We start from the raw sequence: 22,037 nt of genomic DNA on the forward strand, positions 1-22,037 counted from the left end.
AGCAAGTATAGGCTGGGAACAGAACCCAGTCATTTCAGGAATGACATATAACTTAGTAGCTAGGGATGAAATGGATACATACCAGAGAGGCAGAAAGGATTCTGGAATGTCTTGAACTAAAGGTCACACCCCTCAGTGCAGTATAAAATCGATTTAGCATGTTCCACATAGTAAGGTTACATACCGTTTCATGGGCCTTTTGCTTTAGATATATACAAATAAATTATGTGTGTACTGAGTTTTGATGAAAATATACTTTTATAGTGGATCTTTAATAAAAAAAAATTTTAAAGACTTTGGTGCAGTGGTTAAAAGCATTGAGCTCTGAACACAACTTGAACTCCTCCCAAGATGTGTGATTCTGTGAACGTTTCTTTTCTCCTCTTCTTTTTTTTTTAACACTTCTTATTTTGAGATAATTGAAAACTCACACGCAGTTATAAGAAATAATACATAGCTCTAGCCAGTTTTGCTCAGTGGATAGAGCATTGGCCTGTGGACTGAAGGGTCCCGGGTTCGATTTTGGCTAAGGGCACATGCCTGGGTTGCTGGCTCAATCCCCAGTAGGGGGCGTGCAGGAGGCAGCCGATCAATGATTCCCTCTCATCACTGATGTTTTGATTTCTCTCTCCCTCTTCCTTCCTCTCTGAAATCAATAAAAATATATTTAAAAAATAAATAAAAACATATTTTTAAAAAAAGAAGTAATACATAGATACCACAAACCCTTAGTCTAGTTCCCCCAAAGGCAACGCTTTGCAAAACTAGAGTACATTATCATAACTAGGATTCTGACATTAAATTTCAGTCAAGATACAGAATGTTCCATCAATATAAGGATCTCTCATATCACCCTTTTATAGCTAAACCCAGTTCCCTCCAGCCCCCACCTTCTCCTAACCCTTGGCAACCACTAGTCTCCATTTCTAAAGTTTTATCATTTCAAGAATAATATACAAATGGAATCATATAGTATGTAGATTTTTTAAGTTGGCTTTTTTTTTTTTTTTCACTCAGCATAGTTCTTTAGAGATTCATTCAGGTTGTTGCATGCCAATAGCATTCTTTTTTATAACTGAGTAGTATCCCACAGGGAAAGTTTCTTATTCTGTAGGCCTCACTTTTCTCATCTTTATAAAAGGATAATAGGCTTTTGAAGATTAAACAAGTTCACATATGTTAACTATTTAGAAATGCTTGGGACATACTAAGCACAAAAATTGTTAGCTATTAAAAGTATTATGGTCCTCCATAAATATGACAATTTTAGTTAATTTAAAATAAGCCTTTATTGAATGACTATATGACACAGTGCTAGATGCTGAGAAAATCTCTTAGATATGCTCCTTCCATTTTTCAAGACGATGGACATCAAATCTTAACCCAAAAGGAAGTAGTCCAAGGAACCAGAATATAATCTTGACCAGATGACATTTCACATGGCTGTATTATTTCCCTAATTCAAGTAATGTCCCAAACATTTCAATGCTCAGAGAGATGGAGAGTAATCTGGGAAACTGAAAATTCACAGAATCTGTTTACAAGGCTTGTAATAAGTATAAAAAGGAATTCAATATTTATAGCAAAACTAAAAATGTAAATTATGCGATTTTTCATTCAATCATAATTTTCTAGTGAGTTTCAAAACTTGTAGACACGAATTTACAAATAATGAGATGAGATGCGAGATAACTGATCACCTTGAGAAGACACTTCATGTTCTACTAGACATGAGCTACAGACACACTGAATGTAAAACCAACCATCACTGTGAGAAATCAGTTCCCCAGAAAAACCTTTGATCTTGTCAAAATTGAAAAACAAAGTTCAAATCTGCAACTTCCTAGAGTTTGTTATTTTTAAAAGCATTTTTTCAGGAGTCTGGAAATCAGTGTTAACATTTTATCTATTAAAAAGTCAACTGTTATGGCACATCCATAGAACAGGTAAGAAATAGAAGTGAAACAGCTCAGCAGTGAAGGTCTCTGGAAAAGATCTGAGTCCACATACTTTCCCAGGGTTTGAAACCAGGATCCTCCCCAGACCCTGAGCTGCTATGCGTGTTATAACATACTTATTTTTGCTATAAGTACTCATTTAAAAAGCTCAAAGTTATATAAGACAGTAAAATTTCTGGTATTTCACATAACTGACATGAGACAAAATGTAAAATGATATAAAAGAAGACAAGGATGACATGACTCAAAAGTTAACAAGTAAAGCCATTTCCCTCCACCCATTCTGAAAAAACATTTTTTTAAAAACTACATTCCAGAAAAGTTTTTCTATAAACAGTTCTTGGCCAACATTACCATATTCCACTTGACAGATAATCTACTAAGATAATCAGAGTACTGACACAATTCACATCTGGATTTTTTATGGGCTCTAATGTTACAGTTAATCTTAATTCCCTTCTAAATTTTACCTATGATAATCATTTACAAAAATTCCAGCAAACACAAAATGGAAAAGGAGGCTGACTCTCACAGTAGGCTTGATATTTGCAGTAGTGTAGTACTTTGTATTAAGAAAAATAGAATTTTACCAGGGTTGAGTCACGGGGAAGGATTCCTTAAGAAGGCATAGACTTGTTGGCTTTTATGTAGCATTTTTCTTTAGTACCTAGTCTACTAAAGAAATCAAAACCTTAAACCCATGTGGTGCCTGGAAAATAATAATAGCAGCTAACATAATAGTAAAAATTACTCACTGAATCAATCTATACTCTCGTCTTTTTGTTCTTGTCTGTGAATTGTCAACAAGTAATACTGATTTGTTTTTTTTCACTGAACTATATATAACTAATTATACTAAAAGCAGAATCAAGAATATAATAAAAAGGTAAGTTTCACTATAGGAAATGAGATAAAACTCAGGATAATTTACTCATTCAAAGTAAAGTGCTGAAGAAACTACTGGGCAGCACTGGAGAATGAAAACTGTCTTAGTTTTGTCTGGTGTACCACCCCAGGTCTGATTTGAACACCAAGAAGTTTAAGACAATCTCTGCTCTCAGGGATTTTATCCTTTAGGATAATACAAGAATATAAGGAAAGAGCCTTAAACTCCAAGTTCTGCAGGACCTGAGTGAATGGAGAAATGAATGTGGGCCAAAGCAGCCAGGGACCCTCCTAGAGCTCTCACCTGGACTGAAGGGCGGTGCAGGTGGCTGGGGGAAGGGAGAAAGGGAGTGAATGCTCTGGGCGGGACTTCACAGGAGCAAGTCAGGAGAGGAGGCTGAGGGCAGCTCACACAGTCAGTGAAAAGGCCAGTCTGGGCAGATCAGAGGGCGCGTGCACTGAAGCTGGCGACCTTTAATGCCCAGGCAAAGGGAGAATGTAAAATGATGTAGTGAAGTGGAGCCAAACTTCAATTTTTCCATTTCTATTGTAAAATGTGTAAATCACCCTGAGCTTCCTAAAATTAGGTGACAATTACAGAAGATTGATTGGTTTGGGGAACCTTCATGCATTGCAACATATGTGCAACTTTTCAATGTAATTCCACCAGCAAGGAATGATGACCAAGCTGAAAGTACTCAATGTCACGGAAATCTACAAATCAAAGCAACCGTCCAGGCCAAATACTTGAGATTACTGCGATATGTTTGTTTTGACTACTATGGGATTCACAGAAATATATACATCATATGAATATGTATATATGTATTTTCATGACTGATAAAATGTTTCACATTTTCCCAACACATAAATGAAAAAAAAAGCCATAGAAAAACTTGATGTAATCTTGAAATAAAGTCCCTTTTGAACATGTCATTCAACAAATATTCAAAGGGAACAGTATAAACATAGATTAATGCCACTTTAGTTGAAACCACAAGGAAAAAGATTTTAAATGCAAGACTCTGAAAACTCTAATCCCGTATGAAGTATCGATATGAAAAATCTGGCAAACATGCTTACTGCTCCAGTTACTGCCATGGGAAATAAAACCTAATGATATCCCCTCTTATGAAAAACAATCAAACCGTAGTTAGAAATTTTTTTAAAAAGAAAGAAAAAAAAGCTGAAAGATGTTGGTGTGGCACGCACCTTCTGTATCATCACGCATTTGCTCCACCAAATCTGTCAAATCCTCCCAAGAGTCTTTGCAAACGGCAAAAAGAAAGGAAAAGAAAGATAAAGTGTCATGCAAGCCAAGAAAGAAAAGTATATCAAAAACAAGGTTTCAAAAAGGATAACTGAAAGGCAGATTTCTAGAACTCTTTCCACTTAAACCAGCGATTAACAGTGAAAAGGGCTGGGAATACACCCCTGGAGGACTAAGCACAGGTATCAATTCTATTAAATATGTTTCAAAGCTAAGATTAATAATTTCAAAATTCCTAATAAAAGGAAACAGATTCATATCCCATAAAAAAGTAATGCAGATTTTTCTTTGCCCACAGAAAATCAAGATGAAGCTTTTTGCATTCTAATTATATACAATGTTGACCTCATTCAACATTTATTTTGATCACTTCAATGAAGCTGAAACACATATGGAATATTTTTTTACATGCAGGACAAATATGATGATGCAAACTAGTGACTCTTCTTAAAAAAAAACAACAAAAATCTAAATGCCTTCCCCAACGCCCTTCACCCCCACAGTTCTCGTTTCTCAAAACAAAAGGATACTGCTTTAAGACTGACACTAAATAACTCACTTATAATTCAATAAAGGCAGATGTTTATTTGCTTAAAAGTATAGTACCCTCTACCCTTATATAAATTCAATGTTCTTGTACATGGAATATTCCATGTGAGGCAAAAGGACAGGAAAGAATATAAAGATTACAAATATAATATAAGATCACTAGAGAACCTATAGAAAAATTTAAAAATAGATTTAGCTTCATCCTTCAATAACTCTGGAACTATTATTACACACAACTGCAATATTCATATTTAAACTCACTAAATCATGTGAATTTCATGTGTAAATATACAGAAAGTAAAGAGAAATTCTTAGAGGATGAAGCATAATAAAAATGAGAAAATGGGCAAAGACTACAGTGTCTATGATAAGCCTTCCTTCTTGAAAATGTAAGAAGCCAGCATACGGTTTGAAGCAGTAATTTGGAATCATCACCTAGGAAAAGAATATCATTTGTCCTACTCTCTCACTAGTTTATTAAATAAGGGGGCTGTAAGGGTACAGTGTCAAATATATAATCAATTACTCTGCAAAGATGTACAAAAAAAGATCCCAATATATAAAAAGTTAAAGTTTAAATTTAAATTCAGAAAACAGGGAAACAGATGAGGATCAAGTGATGTGAGATATGATTAGAGTAGAACTTTTCGGAAACTGGATACATATAGACTACTGGTTAGGTCAGACACTGAGGGCAATAGTATAAAAGGAATGCAAGTGTCTATACCCTACTAGACACGAGGCTCCTGGCCGGGCTCCTCCCCAGCCGCCTGCCACTTAGCGCACTGTTACATCCCTTGTACCCCATAAGCCTTCCAATTCAAAAGTCTAGAAATTAATGCCTTAGAAAACCAAGCATAGGAGTACAGCACAGAGGACCAGGGTTAGATTCCCAAACTTTCATCAACATCCCAAGTTAAGTCATTTTATAAACAGAGGTAGGAGAGCATGATGGTTCAGAAAACAGACAGAAGAGCCAGCCGCCTGGGCTCACATCCCAGCTCCACCCCTTACTGGTTGTATGACCGTGGCCCATCTCTTTTTTCTCAGCCAGTTTCCTCACTTATATAACAGAGAAAACAACATACCTATCTTACAGCACTGGTGTGAGGAGTAAAAGAGTAAACATAGGGTCCAAATCCTTTATCTGAATATTTTCTGCCTAAATCTATTTTGAAATCTATTTAAAAAGGTAAAATGATATACCTGAGACCCACAAACATGTAGAACTAGTAGGTCTGGGGCAGCACTTCACAATCAAGCACATTAATATTTCTGCAGGTAATAAATGAATATTCAAATTAAATAGAGTCAATAAAAACTATAAATAGCCTCACCCTGGCTGGGTGGCTCAGTTGGTTGGAGCATTGCCCCATATACCAAAAAAGTGTGAGCTTGATTCTGGGTCATGGCACATACCCAGGTTGCAAGTTCGATCCCCGGTCGGGCACATACCAGAAGCAACTGATCAGTTTCTCACATTGCTGTTTCTGTTTCTCTCTATCTCTCTCTCTCTCTCTCTCTCTCTCTCTTCCTCTCTCTCTCTCTCTCCCCCTCTCCCCGCCTTCCTCTTTCTCTAAAAATCAATAATCAATAGAAACATATCCTTGGGTGGGACTAATAAATAAATAAAAAATTCTAAATAGCTTCAAGTAAATTCAGGTCATGTTTTAGTACTAAATGAGTTATGGCAAATTTATGAAAACCACTTTTGGTTTTCAGAACTTTTTTGGATTCTGCAATGTGGATCTGTATGTGTAAAGCACTTAGAAAGTGTCTCATACCGAGAAAGCACAATATGTTAGCTACTATTATTTATAGTAAGTTAGTGTTAAAATACATTATATATAGATATATTTGTATTTGTAATTTTCAGGTATATTCCTTGGACAATATGCTACAGATTTAAGTTTATATGTAGGGTTATAAATTCACAAGAATGTACTCTATCAACTATCACATCAGTTTACTTTACAGACTTGTTAGGTGACCTTGTGAAAGTCAGTAAGGTAAATATTCCTATCTTATTCTTTATTTTCTTGAACTAGAAACTATATTTGTCACATCTATCTACATAAAAGCCTAAGCGACTCTTACAACCGAACAACTGGAATGACTGGAATGACTGGTTGACCAGTTGCTATGATGCACACATGACCACCAGGGGACAGATGCTCAAGGCAGGAGCTACCCACTGGTGGTTAGTGCACTCCCACAGAAGTGCCACTCAGCCAGAAGCCAGGCTCACGCCTGGCGAGTGAGCGCAGGCTGGCGAGTGCAGCTGTGGCTTCGTGAGCCTCTCGCCTCCGCAGCAGGCTACCAAGCAGTGGAAGCAGTGGCAGGCATAGCGGGACCGGGATGAGTGGGAGCAGTGTGGCACCTGGCCCTGGCCGGGCTCCTCCTCAGCCGCCTGCCACTTAGCGCACTGTTACATCCCTTGTAACCCATAAGCCTGCAGTTACAATCTCCAGAGAACGGTTGAAGCGTGGACACTCAGAGTAACCAGGACGAGCCTGATATCACCACCAGCTCCTGGAACTCTGCCTTAGGCATTGAGACCAAATCTCATCCTTTAATGATTGCCCCGGAGCTACAGAGGAAGGTAGCAATATAACAGTGTCCACAAAGGTGGCGACTGACAACTGGGGTAAAAGTCAAAGAAAGATGGATCTGAAGGGTGGGAGCGTGGGCAACAGAGCACCCCCGTCCCCCAAGATCCCCAATTTTGTATTGTTCACCTTGGAGTGTCTCTTATCTGGCTCTGAGCAGTGGAAAGTGTCCAGCACGGCCCAAGGCGTCCACTAGGGACCTCCAGCTTGGCAAGGCGGGACCCTGGCCGCAGAAGGGATATTTGGAAATATTTTTTCAGGAAGCTGTGGGGAGGAGGACAGATTCCCCATGTGAATTCCTGGTGGCTCACGGGGATGTGGAAACTCCCTGGGCACGCGGGCACGAACTCCTGATTTCCTTTCAATGTGCACGAATCCGTGCACCAGGCCACTAGTAAAGAAAATAAAAATCTACATTATTAAAGCAAAATACAAAAATCCTCCAAGATCTGTGCAGAGATCAGGAAAGTGAATTTGTGCGCTGGACTGGGTGGTATGTACAAGGGGTCTCCCCCACTTTCCCCTTGGCATGTCCCATCTACAGTACTTTTCTGCTCAACTGGATGTTTTCGTTTTGAAAACAAAATGTAAAGTTCTAAGTGTCAGAGCAATGGAATCAATTTAAAAGAGCCCTCCTCCCCTAAAAGGTACTAGTAAAAGGTGTGTTTTCTCCTTTTGACGTTGTTCTCCACTTTACCTTGTCATGCTTAGGATTTTATTGTAATAAAGAATGGACACCATGCTGAAGGATTTATAAAAAAAAAAAATTGTCCTCTGGAGTATCTTCAAATTATTAAAACAATAACGACAACAGTATCATGAATCAAAAAGGTGGGTGGGTAGCATCAACAATTCGTCTCTTTCCCAGAACATTTCATTTTTCTAGGGATGATACTTTATTGCCTTGAACATGTTCTGCCTAGTCTAAAAAAACTATATTAACTTTAATTGGTATCATTATAATACATATTCACAAATTGCAGAGAGGAGTAATCTAAAGGTTTGCTAGCTGATACAGAAGGAAGGACTGGATTAAAATTTTGCTATAGATAATGTATAATTCAGAATTGTACTGATCAGAATTGTGCCCAATGTGTCTCAGTGCTCACTGAACACACCTACTCACAAGAAAAGGAGTCACTGTGTGTGTGTGCCATGAGACTGGTAATGAAACATTAGCCACTCCTCTCCACACACTTGGATTAAATGGTCAAAAACGCTGTACCTAACAGACTATAATCTTATTTTTAAGATGCATAAGGACAAAGACATTTTTTATTGCAGTGAAGTTCTGGGGGGTGGGGGAGAAGTGGGGTGGGGTAGAAATGGGGTGGAGGGGGTCATAAAGGGAAAAAAGGGGACATCTGTAATACCTACATCAATAAAGATAAATTAAAAAAAAAAGATATGAGACAATACTGGATCTGTATAAGGACTCTGAATTAGGAAGCACAGCTTATTTGAGGTTCACTCTACTATTTTCTTGACTATCATTGTTTCAGATCTAAGAGTGAATAAATCAGCAGACTAATTCATGTAGCTCTGGAAATATTTAATTGGGTTGTATTGCCAAATATTGTTCTTACAGTAAGTACATGGTGACGCAATGACGGCAGTGTGTTCTGGTAGAAGGGGCCCTGGCTTTTACACCGAGACAGACCTTGGTTGGTGGGGCCACTGCTCTAAAAAGGCCTCCGGCCCTGCCTCGTCACTTCTTTCCTATGGATGAGGGAACTGGCTGAAGCACCTTCCCTCCTGAGAGGTAGCACTTGAATGGGCTCCAGGCGCCTCTCCATTGTTCATGTACACATGATTGTGAGACTGCTCTTTCTTGATAAATTCTTTCCACAGTAATATTATTAAAGAAGACAGTTACAGTTAAGTTTAGAGACAAATATAACCAAGTTACATTCTTGCTTTGAAGCTAGGTGTCTTTTATTTAGAGTGCTACTTTTTAAAAGTTTATTACAGTTTCTTGAGGGAGTCTTCCGGAAGTCCCAACTACTGATGACAAAACTCTTTCAAGGACTTTGGGAAAATAAAAGCTAACAAATTTAAAGTACTTAGCACACCATAGATACTCAATGTCAAGTTTACCGTTTACAAGACACCAACGTGTGCCCGATATTCGGATTTGGCCACAAACTGGATTCCTTTATTTGCCATAACTTTTAAAAAACAGAGGGAATAGGATTAAAAACACACACACTAAACTAAGTATTGAACACAGGGAAAAAATAAATCAATGTAAGTAGACCAAATGACAAATGTAACAGCTGAGGTGCTGTTAAACTAACAATAATGTAATTCTCTTGGTAACATGATAAAGATTAACAAAGGAACGGTCAAGCTAATTTTTAAAAATGCCTAGAGGTCCTGTTCTAATAAATCAGTAACATAGTCCAAGGTCTATCTTCTCCCCTAGCACAGTAAAAACAAAAATATCAGCAAGGAAATACAAATGGTTCTGGAAAAAGTAACAGCAAGTTATTCTGAACTTACGATTTATTGTAAGAAATATGTATTTGGTTTTCGTCCCCAGTCCCTGACAAAAGGGCTCCTGAAACTCTTGTAAATTCCTATGTGATAAGAGCACAAGGAGCACCTTTTGCTAGAATGACTCAAATCTGGGTGAGCTCCTAAATGTTTCCTGGGATGGGGCTGTATTTAGAAGGTTAGAATTTTCATCCCTGCCCACCGCTCTCCCCACTTCGCTAGAAAGGGAAGCTGGAGATGAATGTATAATTGATCATGCCTGCATGAGGAAGCCCCCATAAAATCTCAACAGTGCAGAGTTCCAAACCTATCCCAATTCCACAGGAGCAGAAGCAGGCACTTGAGACCCTCCCAGACCTCATCCTGTGTGTCTCGTCACCCGGCTGTTCATCTGCATTCTTTAGCCTATCCTTTAATAAACTGGCAAATGTTAACGTTTCCCTAAGTCCTGTGAGCTGTTCTAGCAAACAATCAAATTCAAGGGGGAAGATGTCATGGGAAGCTCTGACTTGTAACCAAGTAGGACAAAAGTTGTGAGTACCCTGGGGAACTACTACTTTTGATTGGCCTTTGAAGTGGGGCAGCAGTTTCATGGGACTGTACCCTTAATCAGAGGGATCTGATGCTATCTCTGGGTAGAGTCAGAATTGAGTTAAATTGTAGGACACCTAGTTGGTGCTGCAGAATTGCTTCCCCTGCCTCACACACACATTTGGTGACTAGAGTGTCAGAAATGAAGTGTTCTGTGTGAAAGTAAAGGAGAAAGACACAAGAGAACTGTAGATCTTTTCAATGCAGTTATCAACACTTGAGCCATTTCATATTTACTGAGTACGTATGGTGAGCAAAGGACTTTAGTAGGGCAGTTAGTAGTTAGTTTGTACCGAAGTTACCAAGATGAAATGTCCATAGACACTGTTCTTAGGAGAACTAAGTAACTATTACACAAGGTCAGACAGGAGTAATATTACAGAGAGGAGAGAAGATAAAATAGATTCCTAAGTCAGGCGAGCAAGGCGGTGACACTGGGAGGCCCGGGAGGATAGGGCCTGATGGGGAGTAAGGGGAAAGGAGAGGGCCTCCGCCCTTTTGCCTGCATGGCTGCAGCGGCAGAGGTAACATCTCCGATACACCTCGACGGGGAAGCTGCTGCCCAGAGGACTAGACCACAGGATTCTCAGATGAAATGCAGTGTTTCAAATACACACCCTAGGTTTTAGTGCTCTAGGACAGTGGTCGGCAAACTGCGGCCCCTTGAGTGTGGCTCTTCCACAAAATACCACGTGCGGGGGCACGTACAGTGCGATTGAAACTTCGTGGCCACACTCAAGGGGCCAAAGAGCCGCATATGGCTCGCGAGCCGCAGTTTGCCGACCACTGCTCTAGGAGAAAGGAAAACGAAATCTCAGCAGTCTTTTCATCCCAGGAAGCAAATTATAGCAATCTTAGAAAAGTGTGAAATTTCTCATTGTATATTAACAGTAAAATTCATTCTCTTCTGCTTTTGACATTGTCACTAGCTTAAAGGAAAAAAACCACACACCCCAGATGTAACAGTATCATGCAGTTTACAGTTGCTGAATCAACTGTCCTAGAAACCACAACTGTTTCCTTTGGAAAGTTCGGATTTTCAGACAGTGTGAGAAACCACAACCAACTATAGCAGCAAAAGACAAAAATGAGTTGCAAAGTAGCCACCTATGTGAAAGTTCAAACCATGCTATTAAATTTTTAAAAAATGTTTATGGCAGCTTGGAAATTGTTTAAAAAATTAAAATACATTATTATTTGACCCAGAAATTCTACTTCTGAAAATGAAAACTGGTAAAGTGTTCAAACTATAAACATAAGGATGAACCCAAACTACCGATGGTACCCAAATGTCTGTAATAAGGAGCCAAAGACATCATGTCACATCCAAATAACTGAAATTAAGCAAGGTGACACAGATTTCCTTTTACTGATGTGGAAAGTTACTGCAGAGGAAAAAAGGCGGGTCACACAATACAGGTATGGTATGACTTAACATGCATAAAATTATATGAGCTTGTGAGGGAACTCCGTGTGTATATATTAAAAAGTCAGAATCTGGTTATTAAATCTTACTGTGGTTATAGATAGGTGATAGAATTTAGATAAGTTATACTATTTTGTATTTTCTGTATTCTGTAACACAATTTTTCCTATAGCTAGAAAAATAAAGTTGTTTTCAATTAAAATACACACATAACAATACTAAACATATTTTCTAAAGGAACCCAATTATTGTCAACACACTGACATATACATTTTATTTTGGGAATATTTAATTATGATGAAAAAGAAATGATTACTAGGGGCCATTTGGTAATAAGTTTGCTTCACTGTTTCTCCTTACTGTTGCTTCTAGCTCATCAAATCCTCTATGTGTTCCCTGGAAAAGTTCAAACACCAAAAATTCCAAGAGGACAGATTTTAGTATTTACTCCCCTGCACTCAAATGCAACTTCCTAGCGGTCACAGTGGATAGGTAGGAGTTGGAGGAACCACAACGGAAAACTGTGCCCATTACACTCTCCAACTCCCCCTAAAACAAGAGCCACTACCAAAAAACCCAGAACTATTCAGAACCACAACTGAAGAGCAGAGAATACTGTGGGTGCTCTCGAATGACAGCATTTGCTCTCTCCTGCTAGGTCTCTCAGGCACCCGCGCCTGGGAATCCGACAACTTCCATCCCAATCTGAGCTCCATCACTGAGTAGAAGTTATCTAAACTGGTGTAGCATTTACCTCTGGAAAATGATAAATATGTCCGTAGTTAGCTTAGGACAAATGACCTTCTAGTGTTGCAAGCTGATAACCCAAGAAGAGTTAAAGTGAACTCCATGAAAAAAGCCACAAATTAAAGATTAAAGTAAAAGCTCCATTCTAAGAAGGCCCAGAAAAGGCTCGCCAATAGACAGTAAGTCACTGTGATGAATGACAGTGCACTGAAGCGACGCCAATGCAGAAGTATACAGAGTTGGAGAGAAACAGAAAGCAGACCTGAAATGGGAAGGAGAAAGTTGCTATTAGGGACTGCACATTATCAGAGGTCAGTTCAGAGGCATCATGCAGCTCTACTGTGGTTTAAAGATTAACTACAGATCAAATGCCACCCCCAATTTTAGGATTTTATAAAATCTTGGAGGCAGGTGGGTAAAAACTTACCTTGAAAGGGTGTCTCGCTAGGCTATTCCCAGAGCACAGTGAAAAGAAGGGATGAACCTTGTCCAAAGAACTTTGCCCCGTAGGCATCTGAGATGGGATTAAAAGCTACAATCTTCTTGCTTTGGGAAATTCACAAAGACTGCCTTGTGTACTGGTAATCTTAACTCGGAGAACCCGACAATGTAAATCTGAGGCTAACTGGGCCGGTGGCAACAAATGTTCCAGTTATTTCCCCAAGGGCAGAGGACAAAAGATGTGTCATTATTTAAAGCAAAGAATAAAATAAAAAATTCCTAATGACTCTGAACTCTCAGGAAAGGAATAAATAAAAGGCTGCGCCAGCTGCATCTAAGTGTAGACACTGCATGTAGCGTTCGGACAGTTTCAAAAACAAAGCACGGCAGTAAGTAAACACGGCAGTAAGTAAACACGGGCCCGGGACCTAGAAAAACCCACTGTCCTATAAGAGTATATAAAAATTATGTTGGAAATCAAATCCAAAGCAGTAGCTCCACTTTTAAGCGACTGCTCCTGTTCACGGGTGCGTGAAACTCTGTCACAGAAGGTGCTTAGTGAGTCAGATGGAGGGATGATTGCACACCTAGTTTCCATAAGCTTTTTTCTTTTAAAAATTGCATTTTCCTGATTGTATTAATATATGCTCTTGTAGAGTATTTGTAAGACATAAAAAAGTATACACACATAATAAAAATCACCTGTAGTTCCTGTCCAGAAATAATCACTTTTTACATTTTTGGTACATTTCCCTTCACTTGTGTGTATGTACTACATTTACGACAAATTATGATCCCAGTGTACATGTGGCTTGGGAGACAGCTTTTAAAACTTATTATATTCTAACCAACATCCTGTGTCATTAAATATTCTTCCTCAATACCATATTTAGTGATTACTGTATAGATGTTCTACAACTTATTAAACAATTTCCCTGTTAGGCTATTTAAGTTGCTTTTAAGATTTTGCTACAATACATCATAATGCTATGATAAATATACATACACAAACTTTCCCCCTCTCTCTCTGATTACTTCCTTAGGATCAATGTCTGGTATAATCACTGGGAATTAATTTTTTAAGGTTCTTGATTCACATTGATGAAGTTATTTCCAAAAAGGCTTTACCACTGTATGTATGTGTGTGTGTGTGTATATATATATATATATATATATATATATATATATATATATACACACATACACTCTACTAGCAGAGCCCCCATATTGTAAACAACAAATTATATTATACTAAACTGCTATTTTCTAAACAAGATACAGTACATCACGTCTACTGGGGACTTATGGTCAGTGGATTCTGGCACAGGAGTGCTGTCTCACAGGTTGATCCAAAGCTACCTGTGTTTGAATCCTGGCTCTACCACTTACTATATATCCTCGAATGTCAATTTGACCATTACATGCTTATTGTTTTCTTTGAAGTGAAAATAGGAAGTCAAATCACAAAATTGTATGTTACTGATATTCATTAAGGGTATTAGTTGTTTTATTTTTCTACTTCATTGTTAAAACACTTCAGATTTTAATGTTAAAAAATTAACATTGTGTATACCCAGAAGAAAAAAAAAATCTACTACCCCTAACATTTTGAGCCTAGTAGAGAATGTGGCTTTATTAATATTTCTGATAAAAAGGTGAAAATTTAATGGAAAGGGAATTTGGAAAGAGGCAGAACATATATACTGAAAATCTGTCAGTTGTAACATTGGGGTGTCTCTGCAAGTGCTGTCTCCCCACCTCCCCACTCCACTTCCTCCAGTTAGTGCCCAGATAACTCCTGCATATCTTTTAGGTCAGAGCTCAAATATTACTTCAACTGGAAATCTCCCTGGGAACTCCCTAAGATTTTTGGTTTGATAGCACTGCCCTGCAAGGATCACAACTGTACTTGTTTGAAGTACCCCACCCCTCACTCATCAGTTAAGACCCTCTGCATCTTTGAACAATTTATTTGTCAGTTGGACTCTTCCTTTGGCTCTAAGTTTCAGAATGTGTACAGGTGTTGGAAGACATTAGCTGGAAGACATGAATTCCATACAATGACAGTACTGTTTAAAACAGCCTTAAGGGATAAAAAATACATTTTTAGAAGCCTACCAAGAAGTCTCTTAGCGAATATCTCAATTTGCATATTTTACTTTAAAAAGTATTCACATCCTAAAGTCATGCAATATTCCCTTAATTATAAAATCCAGTGTATCACTGTCTCAAAAATAATTCTGAACAATTTTAGTACTTTGAGTATATATTTGTTTTTGGAGCAAGAGTGAGGTGTTTGGTTCATGTAAGCATCTGTAATGGTGCTGTTTGAGTTCCTGGAGAAATAGGGGACAGAAAATATATGAGGGCTGCAACATAAACGATAAGTGGCACACACAGAGGACCTAGCTTGCTCACCATGCTGTACCTTAGGACCTAGCACAGTGTGGGGCACAAATTATGAATATGTGGAATGAAGGGCTGATCTTATGATAAAAATTGCATGTTTTTCAAGCATTACTTTTTTCTTTGGGGGTTCTAATAAACACTAAGGATTTTTCTCCCAGAAAAAAAATGCACAAATGTAAGATTTTACATATAATTTTAGGATCATGGATCCCAGGATTAAAAACCCTGCACCAGACTGTAGTGAATTCATGCTATTGAAAGGAATTTTAAAGACAGGACAGGCAGTTAGGGAATAAGAGGGGTCCATGGGAGAGGAATGCATAGGTGAGGGCTTGGTGCTGACAAAATGCTTATCTTACTTATACAGAGGATAGAGAAATGTGACAAGATAAGGGGAAGGGGAAGGCATACATTCACAGGGGATAGGGAAATGTCACAAGGGAAGAGGGAAACATACTTTCACAGGGGATAGAGAAATGTTACAAGGGAAAGAGGAAAAGGGGAACACCGGATGGGCTTTGACTTTGGAACTGATACCCTGCAAAAGAGTCACCAATTAGGAAAGCACGGAATCTGACCAACTCACAGACCAAAACAATTAGAAGGAAGCTACATTGACAAAGAACTCCCAGCCTTTAAAAACCTTAGACCAGCGGTTCTCAACCTGTGGGTCGTGACCCCTTTGGGGTCGAACGACCCTTTCACAGGGGTCGCCTAAGACCATTGGAAAACACATATATAATTACATATTGTTTTTGTGATTAATCACTATGCTTTAATTATGTTCAATTTGTAACAATGAAATTGGGGGTCACCACAACATGAGGAACTGTATTAAAGGGTCGCGGTATTAGGAAGGTTGAGAACCACTGTCTTAGACAAAGAGGCTTGGTTGGTTACCCCCTGGGGAACCCCTCCCTATGTGGGAGTTTGTATTTGCTTCCAATTGATTCCCACACTTTTACTAACAAGTCCTTTTAGTCCTTGAATTTTATTCTTCAAACTTCGTGAGACAAGAACCCACAAGGAGAGTCTGCTCGTGGAACCCCATGTTACACTATGAAGTTTTTTGGTAAACAGCCATCTGGCTTCACCTACCAAAATGCCTATTGGGATGTACACTTTTTTTTCATTGAAACACATGCAGTTCCCAGGCAGGAAGGGGTTATACTAGCATGCAGTGACATCAAGGAGTGAAAGTACCTTAGTAAATGTCATTGGAGTTACCTCAGCACCAGACACTTGCCAGTGGTTGATTAACAAACACTTTCCATTTCACCTTCAGGGTATTTCTCCTTGCTTACTAGTATGTCCTATTGGCAGAGTATTCCCTATTGAATGGAAAAAGCCTGATGCCAAACGTGCACACATACTCCTTTGGGAAATGTGATCACTAAGTGCTGTATAGCTTTGAATTCCACATCCTGGTTCCTAAGAAACAGGGTTGTCCTTTGGCAACTAAGTAGTTCATACTTCTTTTATAGCAGCTTCTGACATCTTTGTTTCATCTCTTTACCTTGAGGGTGAACTCAGAGGGCAAGGGCTGTCTTTCTTAGTCCCTAGACCTGGACTCATCAAGGGTTGCCCAACACATATTTCTGACCAACTCACAGACCAAAACACATTCCTTGTGTGTAGTGCAGTCTCATTACTATACTCACAGATGTTTCATATAAGTTCTCTCTTTATACATTACAGTATAAATGCCAGCTATCTTAAATGAACATTAAAACAAAATACAACTACCAGGGAGAAACTGCAGAGTTATGAAATAACAACATATATGAAGTCTGCCATCTACAGTAAACCTAAAGCCAAAGTCATGAGCTAAGGTTCTCAACGTGTCTGTCCAATAGATCACTTCTTCATAGTCCTTCTCTCATTATCTGTATTTGAGAAGGAACTTTTCTAAGTCAAAAAAGTAATTTCAAAGCTTATAGTTGTCTTTGTAACCAAATGGTATGCTTTACTTCATTAAACTGATCATCCTGCATCACATCAATATTGGATTTCCCATCTTTAAAAGAAGGTTAATAGGAAAACAAGTATTTCTTACTGTGTTTTATTTTTAACCAATTATTTTCTTGTTTATAGAGCTCTGAGAAAGAACAATGCTAAAACATGAATTTAAACTACTAATGTTCACCTTAATACTGTTCCAGAATGTTAGATATAAAAACAAAAATATTAAAATGGCAATATATTTAGCAATCTGGCTTCAAATGCTGCAATTCAAACCTCTGGTCAATGAATAACTATTACACAAAAAACTAATGTATATAGGATTAACATTGTAAAAACATTAACTCTCTCATTTAATCCTCTTAATTTATTATCAGGGAGGAACCACTCCCAACTATTTGCTATTCCCTAGCTGAGCTAGCTCACTGGGCACTATTTGAAATGCACTGGTTGGTGATCACCTAGTTATCACTCAAGGTCCAGCCCAAGTCTCATTTCCTGGATGAAGCCTTTCCTGAACCCTCTCCTCCCCTGTGAAACAATCCTAGGCTTTTGTCTTTAGGGGAAATGTTCTCATAATAAAGATTTGTAGACTTGCTCCTGGTTTTTAAAAAAGTGTATTTAAAAATAGACAGAGATATCCTCCTTGACCACTATTAGCATGAAAATAATGGAGTGAATATTTTTATTCCGTGTTTTTAAGGGTTAAGCTAGGCAGAAACTAGGTTCCGGCCTACACTGTGGGCTGCAGTGAAGAGCAGGAACTGTTTTCAGAGAACAGAAGTTGGAAACCACAAAGCTTCTATTGCTGAGGCTACACCGCCTATATTATCATTTTAAGAGGGTACATTATGCTTTTGCCCACTTTCTCTTGTGGGAGTCAGGGGGCCCCACTGTAGGACCTGGGTGGTCAGATGTCTTTCCCTCTGTGGGTCACTGAAGCATTCTATGAATACTCCTGTGTGTCCAGGCGCCAGGTGCTCCATTTTGTCAACAAGGTGAGATTGACATTATCACTGGCCTGGTGACCACCACTTAAATGCTGATAGCTGAATTAAACCTAACAATTGTCACTGGTATTAATGTTAAAGCAGACATTTCTTGGGACTAAATGAATGTTTATACATCCAGAATTAGCCAGTGGAGCAAGGAAATAAAAGTACCACCTGGTTCCCTAGCCTAGATCACCACGCCTACAGATGCTTTCCTGTACCTGGGCTTTCTTTTACTATTTCTATTTTCAACCATTTGAAATTCTTGCTTTTCTTGCCAAATTTAAGACAAAATTCCAAAGTTCATTGTCAGCATTTTCTATTTCCTTCACATCCTCTATTGTTGATTCTAAGGGGTTGGGAACTTCTCATTTGTCTGTTTCCTTAATCAAAGGATGTGCCACTTATAGTTTAGGTTACAGCTCTCTTCTGTAACAGATTTCTTCTTTACAAATGCTAACATAAACCAAATAGCTCACTTTTGCTCAGTCATAGGAATCTCGCTCACAAAACAAATACATAGTTAAAGTACTAAAATTGTTCAGAACTATTTTTGAGACAGTGATACACTGGATTTTACAATTAGGGGAATATTTCACATTGCACAACTTCAAAATGCATGGGAATATTTTTTAAAACAAAATATGCCAATTGAGACATTTGGTAAAAGATTTCTTGGTAGCCTGCTAAAAATGTATTTTTCATCCCCAAAGGCTGTTTTAAATAGTACTGTCATTGTGTGGAATTCCAGCTGATGTCTTCTACCTTGTGCATTCTGTAACTTAGAGCTAAAGGAAGCAGCCAACTGACAAACCAATTGTTCCAAGATGCAGAGGGTCTTAAAAACGACTTAAATACTGACCTTAAAGACACACCCCAAATGACTGCTTTGTGTTCTGTGAGGTTAACCCTCTCTAATACTTGCTCAAGGCTAAGTCTAACCGAGAAAATAAAATTCTTAGCAGACACAATGGGTGAAATCTGAGTCATGGAAAGATTGCAAGGCCAGGTCAAGGGCAGGGAATCACTTTTCCCTAATGCAATCTGCTATGTGCACTTCCCCTCTACCCTCTGTCTTGCAGATGATATGCCTAAACATCAGGAAAAGGTTTATGAAGAATTTCTCTCATTTGTGAGCATGTTTCTCTTTATTATTTTAAGGGCACAGAATAAACACTAGCTAGGAGGCCATTACTGCTTAAAAACAAACAAAATAACTTGGAGCTATGACTCAAATTAATTCTCTTCCTTATTGTATTAAGAGAATTAAGGGGTAGAAGCTAAAAATCTCTCACAATTTAGAAAGTGACAAGTCAAGACTACACAAAAGTCTCAAAGGCAGTGACAATGGAAATTTCAAATGGGTCATCATAGTGACCACAAATAACCTGCAAAAAGCAATGGCCAAAAGACTCCATAGGTAGGGATTACCTTATCAATCATGTTAACCTTTTCAGGCATTATGCTTTTTTAAGAGTCCATATTCATTAAATAAGCACTGAATGTAAAACTGCTTTCTCACCTAACCTAATAATCCATATTATTTAAAAAACGATAATGTTTGACCAAATATTTTTCTAGATATCATAGCCTGTTTAACATTATACCTGATGATACGATATTCTTTGAGTGTTTCAACTGTATCATGTACAATTATAATCAGGCTGTCCTAACTTATTCTATTAAGAGTCACTGCGATTTCTGTAATAGTTCAGTATATAATCAAAGTTAATAGATTTTTCATTATCGATTAGGGTCAGATGTGATAAATGACCTCAAATGTTCTCTTTAGAGGCTTAAAGACAAAGAACTCTAAACAAGCACCAGCATCTTTTGAAAGGATACCTGAGGGGGCAGGGAAAATATTTATTTCCCAGTAAAGTAGAGAAGGTGGTTAACAGTTAGAGTAAGGTTTCTTCCTACCTGCCCCTGGCCCGCCCAGCCTGCTGTAACAATGAGGGTGCTGGTGAGATACTATGGACAGGGTCTGACCATACCTTCATGGGTAGGCTCTGGGTCAGGCGTAAGTGAGATGTCATCCAGCTCTCGCAGGCAGAGCCATTCTCCATCCATAGACACTCGGAATTTGCAAAGGTAGATGGTCTCCATGGCAGCCTGTGTGATCTTGTCAGTGGTGGGGGTTGGCATATCAGTTGGAGGCGTCAAAGCAGACATGATGACTCAGCTGGGACCACAACACACACACAAACACACACACACACACACACACACACCCGACAAAAATAAAACCTCCTCGCCCAAACCCCCCAAATCCAAAGCTCTGGAACAAAGCTCTCAAGGGGTGCAGGAGGTTAAAAAATAACACATACAAGGAAAAATATCTTATGGTTTAAGAACCAACTGTTCAAGATAAACAATTCTACACTATCTTTTCCCATAGACAGTTTCTACCACATAACAAAATAAAATGATGCTGTCTTCTCAGCTTTACTCCTTTTATCTTCCCTCTCCTACCCCTTCTTCTTCAGCTGAGCTATAGGCTTTAAATCCTGCACAGCTGATGCCGCCTTAGCTGGTTTTAAAAAACTGGCCTCTGCATGTGTAAGTGAAAAATCCTCCTCCTTTGTGCAGAAAAAAAAAAAAATACAAAAGGAAAAAAAATGAACAAAATTTTCAATTTAGCTTTAACAAAATCCTGAACTGCAGAATCACTTCCAGGATCTGCTTAGATGAGCCGGGATGCTGAGTTCTGACAGGATTGGTTGTGCGCAGTAAGCAGGGTGTTGACCAAAATGGCTGACTAATGAACTGAACTGAAAATCCAGGCTCATGTGACCAGCTGCTCTGAACGCAGGGCGAGCAATTCCCAGGATGCTTTATAGATGCTGCTGATGCGGAGAGAGCAATTAGGCTGCTTGCTCTCATCCTGCACAACCCACTTCCAGACTGTGCTAGTCAAACTGTGATCAGACATAACACAATGCACAGATCCTCATCAATTCACCTTACTTTGGGATAAAGGCTGCCTAACAGGAGGACAATTAACATAAGAGGCAGTTAGATTAATTTAACAAGCACATAGTCCACGTCTCTTTTATCCTTATATACCTAGATATTAAAATCCTTTTTTTATAATCTGTTTTTATTTTATTTTTAATATATTTTTATTAATTTCAGGGAGGAAAGAAGAGGGAGAGATAGAAACATCAATGATGAGAGAGAATCATTGATTGGCTGCCTCCTGCATGCTCCCCACTGGAGATGGAGCCCGCAACCCGGGCACGTGCCCTTGACCAGAATCAAACCCGGGATCCTTGAGTCTGCAGGCTGATGCTCTATCCACTGAGTCAAACCAGCTAGGGCTAGATATTAAAATTCTTTACTCTGCTAAAGGTGCTGTTTTAAGAAAAGCTAAAGCAGATTTTCAATTTAAATATTATACTCTCAGGCATTTGTAATTCCCTCCTCCAAAGCACAAAAACCTGACATTTTAGATTTGACAGAAATGCAAGAAAAAAACCCTTGAATTTAAAAAGTAAAATCCTTCCTGATTAATGCCAATTTCACCTCCTATTAATACTGCTGTATTTACCAAGTTTCTGTACTAAGCATGTACTGTGTTTCTAATCAGAAGATAAAACTATGTTATATTTTTAAAATTCTCCCATCCTGGAAACACCCTAAGGACACATTTTTATATTCTCTTAAGCCAGCTGACCAACTCACCCACCGACCCACATA

The 22,037-nt window shown here is 38.6% G+C and overlaps 1 protein-coding gene across 11 annotated transcripts in view; it reads right to left on the reverse strand.

Annotated features, from left to right (window-relative positions):
- RUFY3 (RUN and FYVE domain containing 3) overlaps nt 1-22,037 on the reverse strand; it is a 77,200-nt gene that overhangs the window by 38,428 nt on the left and 16,735 nt on the right. The window contains exons 1-2 of one of the 11 annotated variants that reach the window (XM_070395375.1): nt 20,333-21,246; nt 4,056-4,109 (exon numbers count right to left, since the gene is read on the reverse strand). The exons of 6 other annotated variants lie outside the window; for them this stretch is intronic. In XM_070395375.1, coding sequence (XP_070251476.1) covers nt 4,056-4,109; nt 20,333-20,510 — 232 coding nt within the window. In that variant the 5' untranslated portion in view covers nt 20,511-21,246. Of the gene's footprint in view, nt 1-4,055; nt 4,110-20,332; nt 21,247-22,037 lie in introns of those variants that run through there. 4 more of the 11 variants (XM_070395406.1, XM_070395380.1, XM_070395382.1 and 1 more) reach the window with 4 other exon arrangements.

This window comes from Myotis yumanensis, unplaced genomic scaffold (assembly GCF_028538775.1).
Source record: "Myotis yumanensis isolate MYYU_CA2020_CCGP unplaced genomic scaffold, mMyoYum1.0.hap1 SCAF_1, whole genome shotgun sequence".
Lineage (NCBI taxonomy): Eukaryota > Metazoa > Chordata > Mammalia > Chiroptera > Vespertilionidae > Myotis > Myotis yumanensis.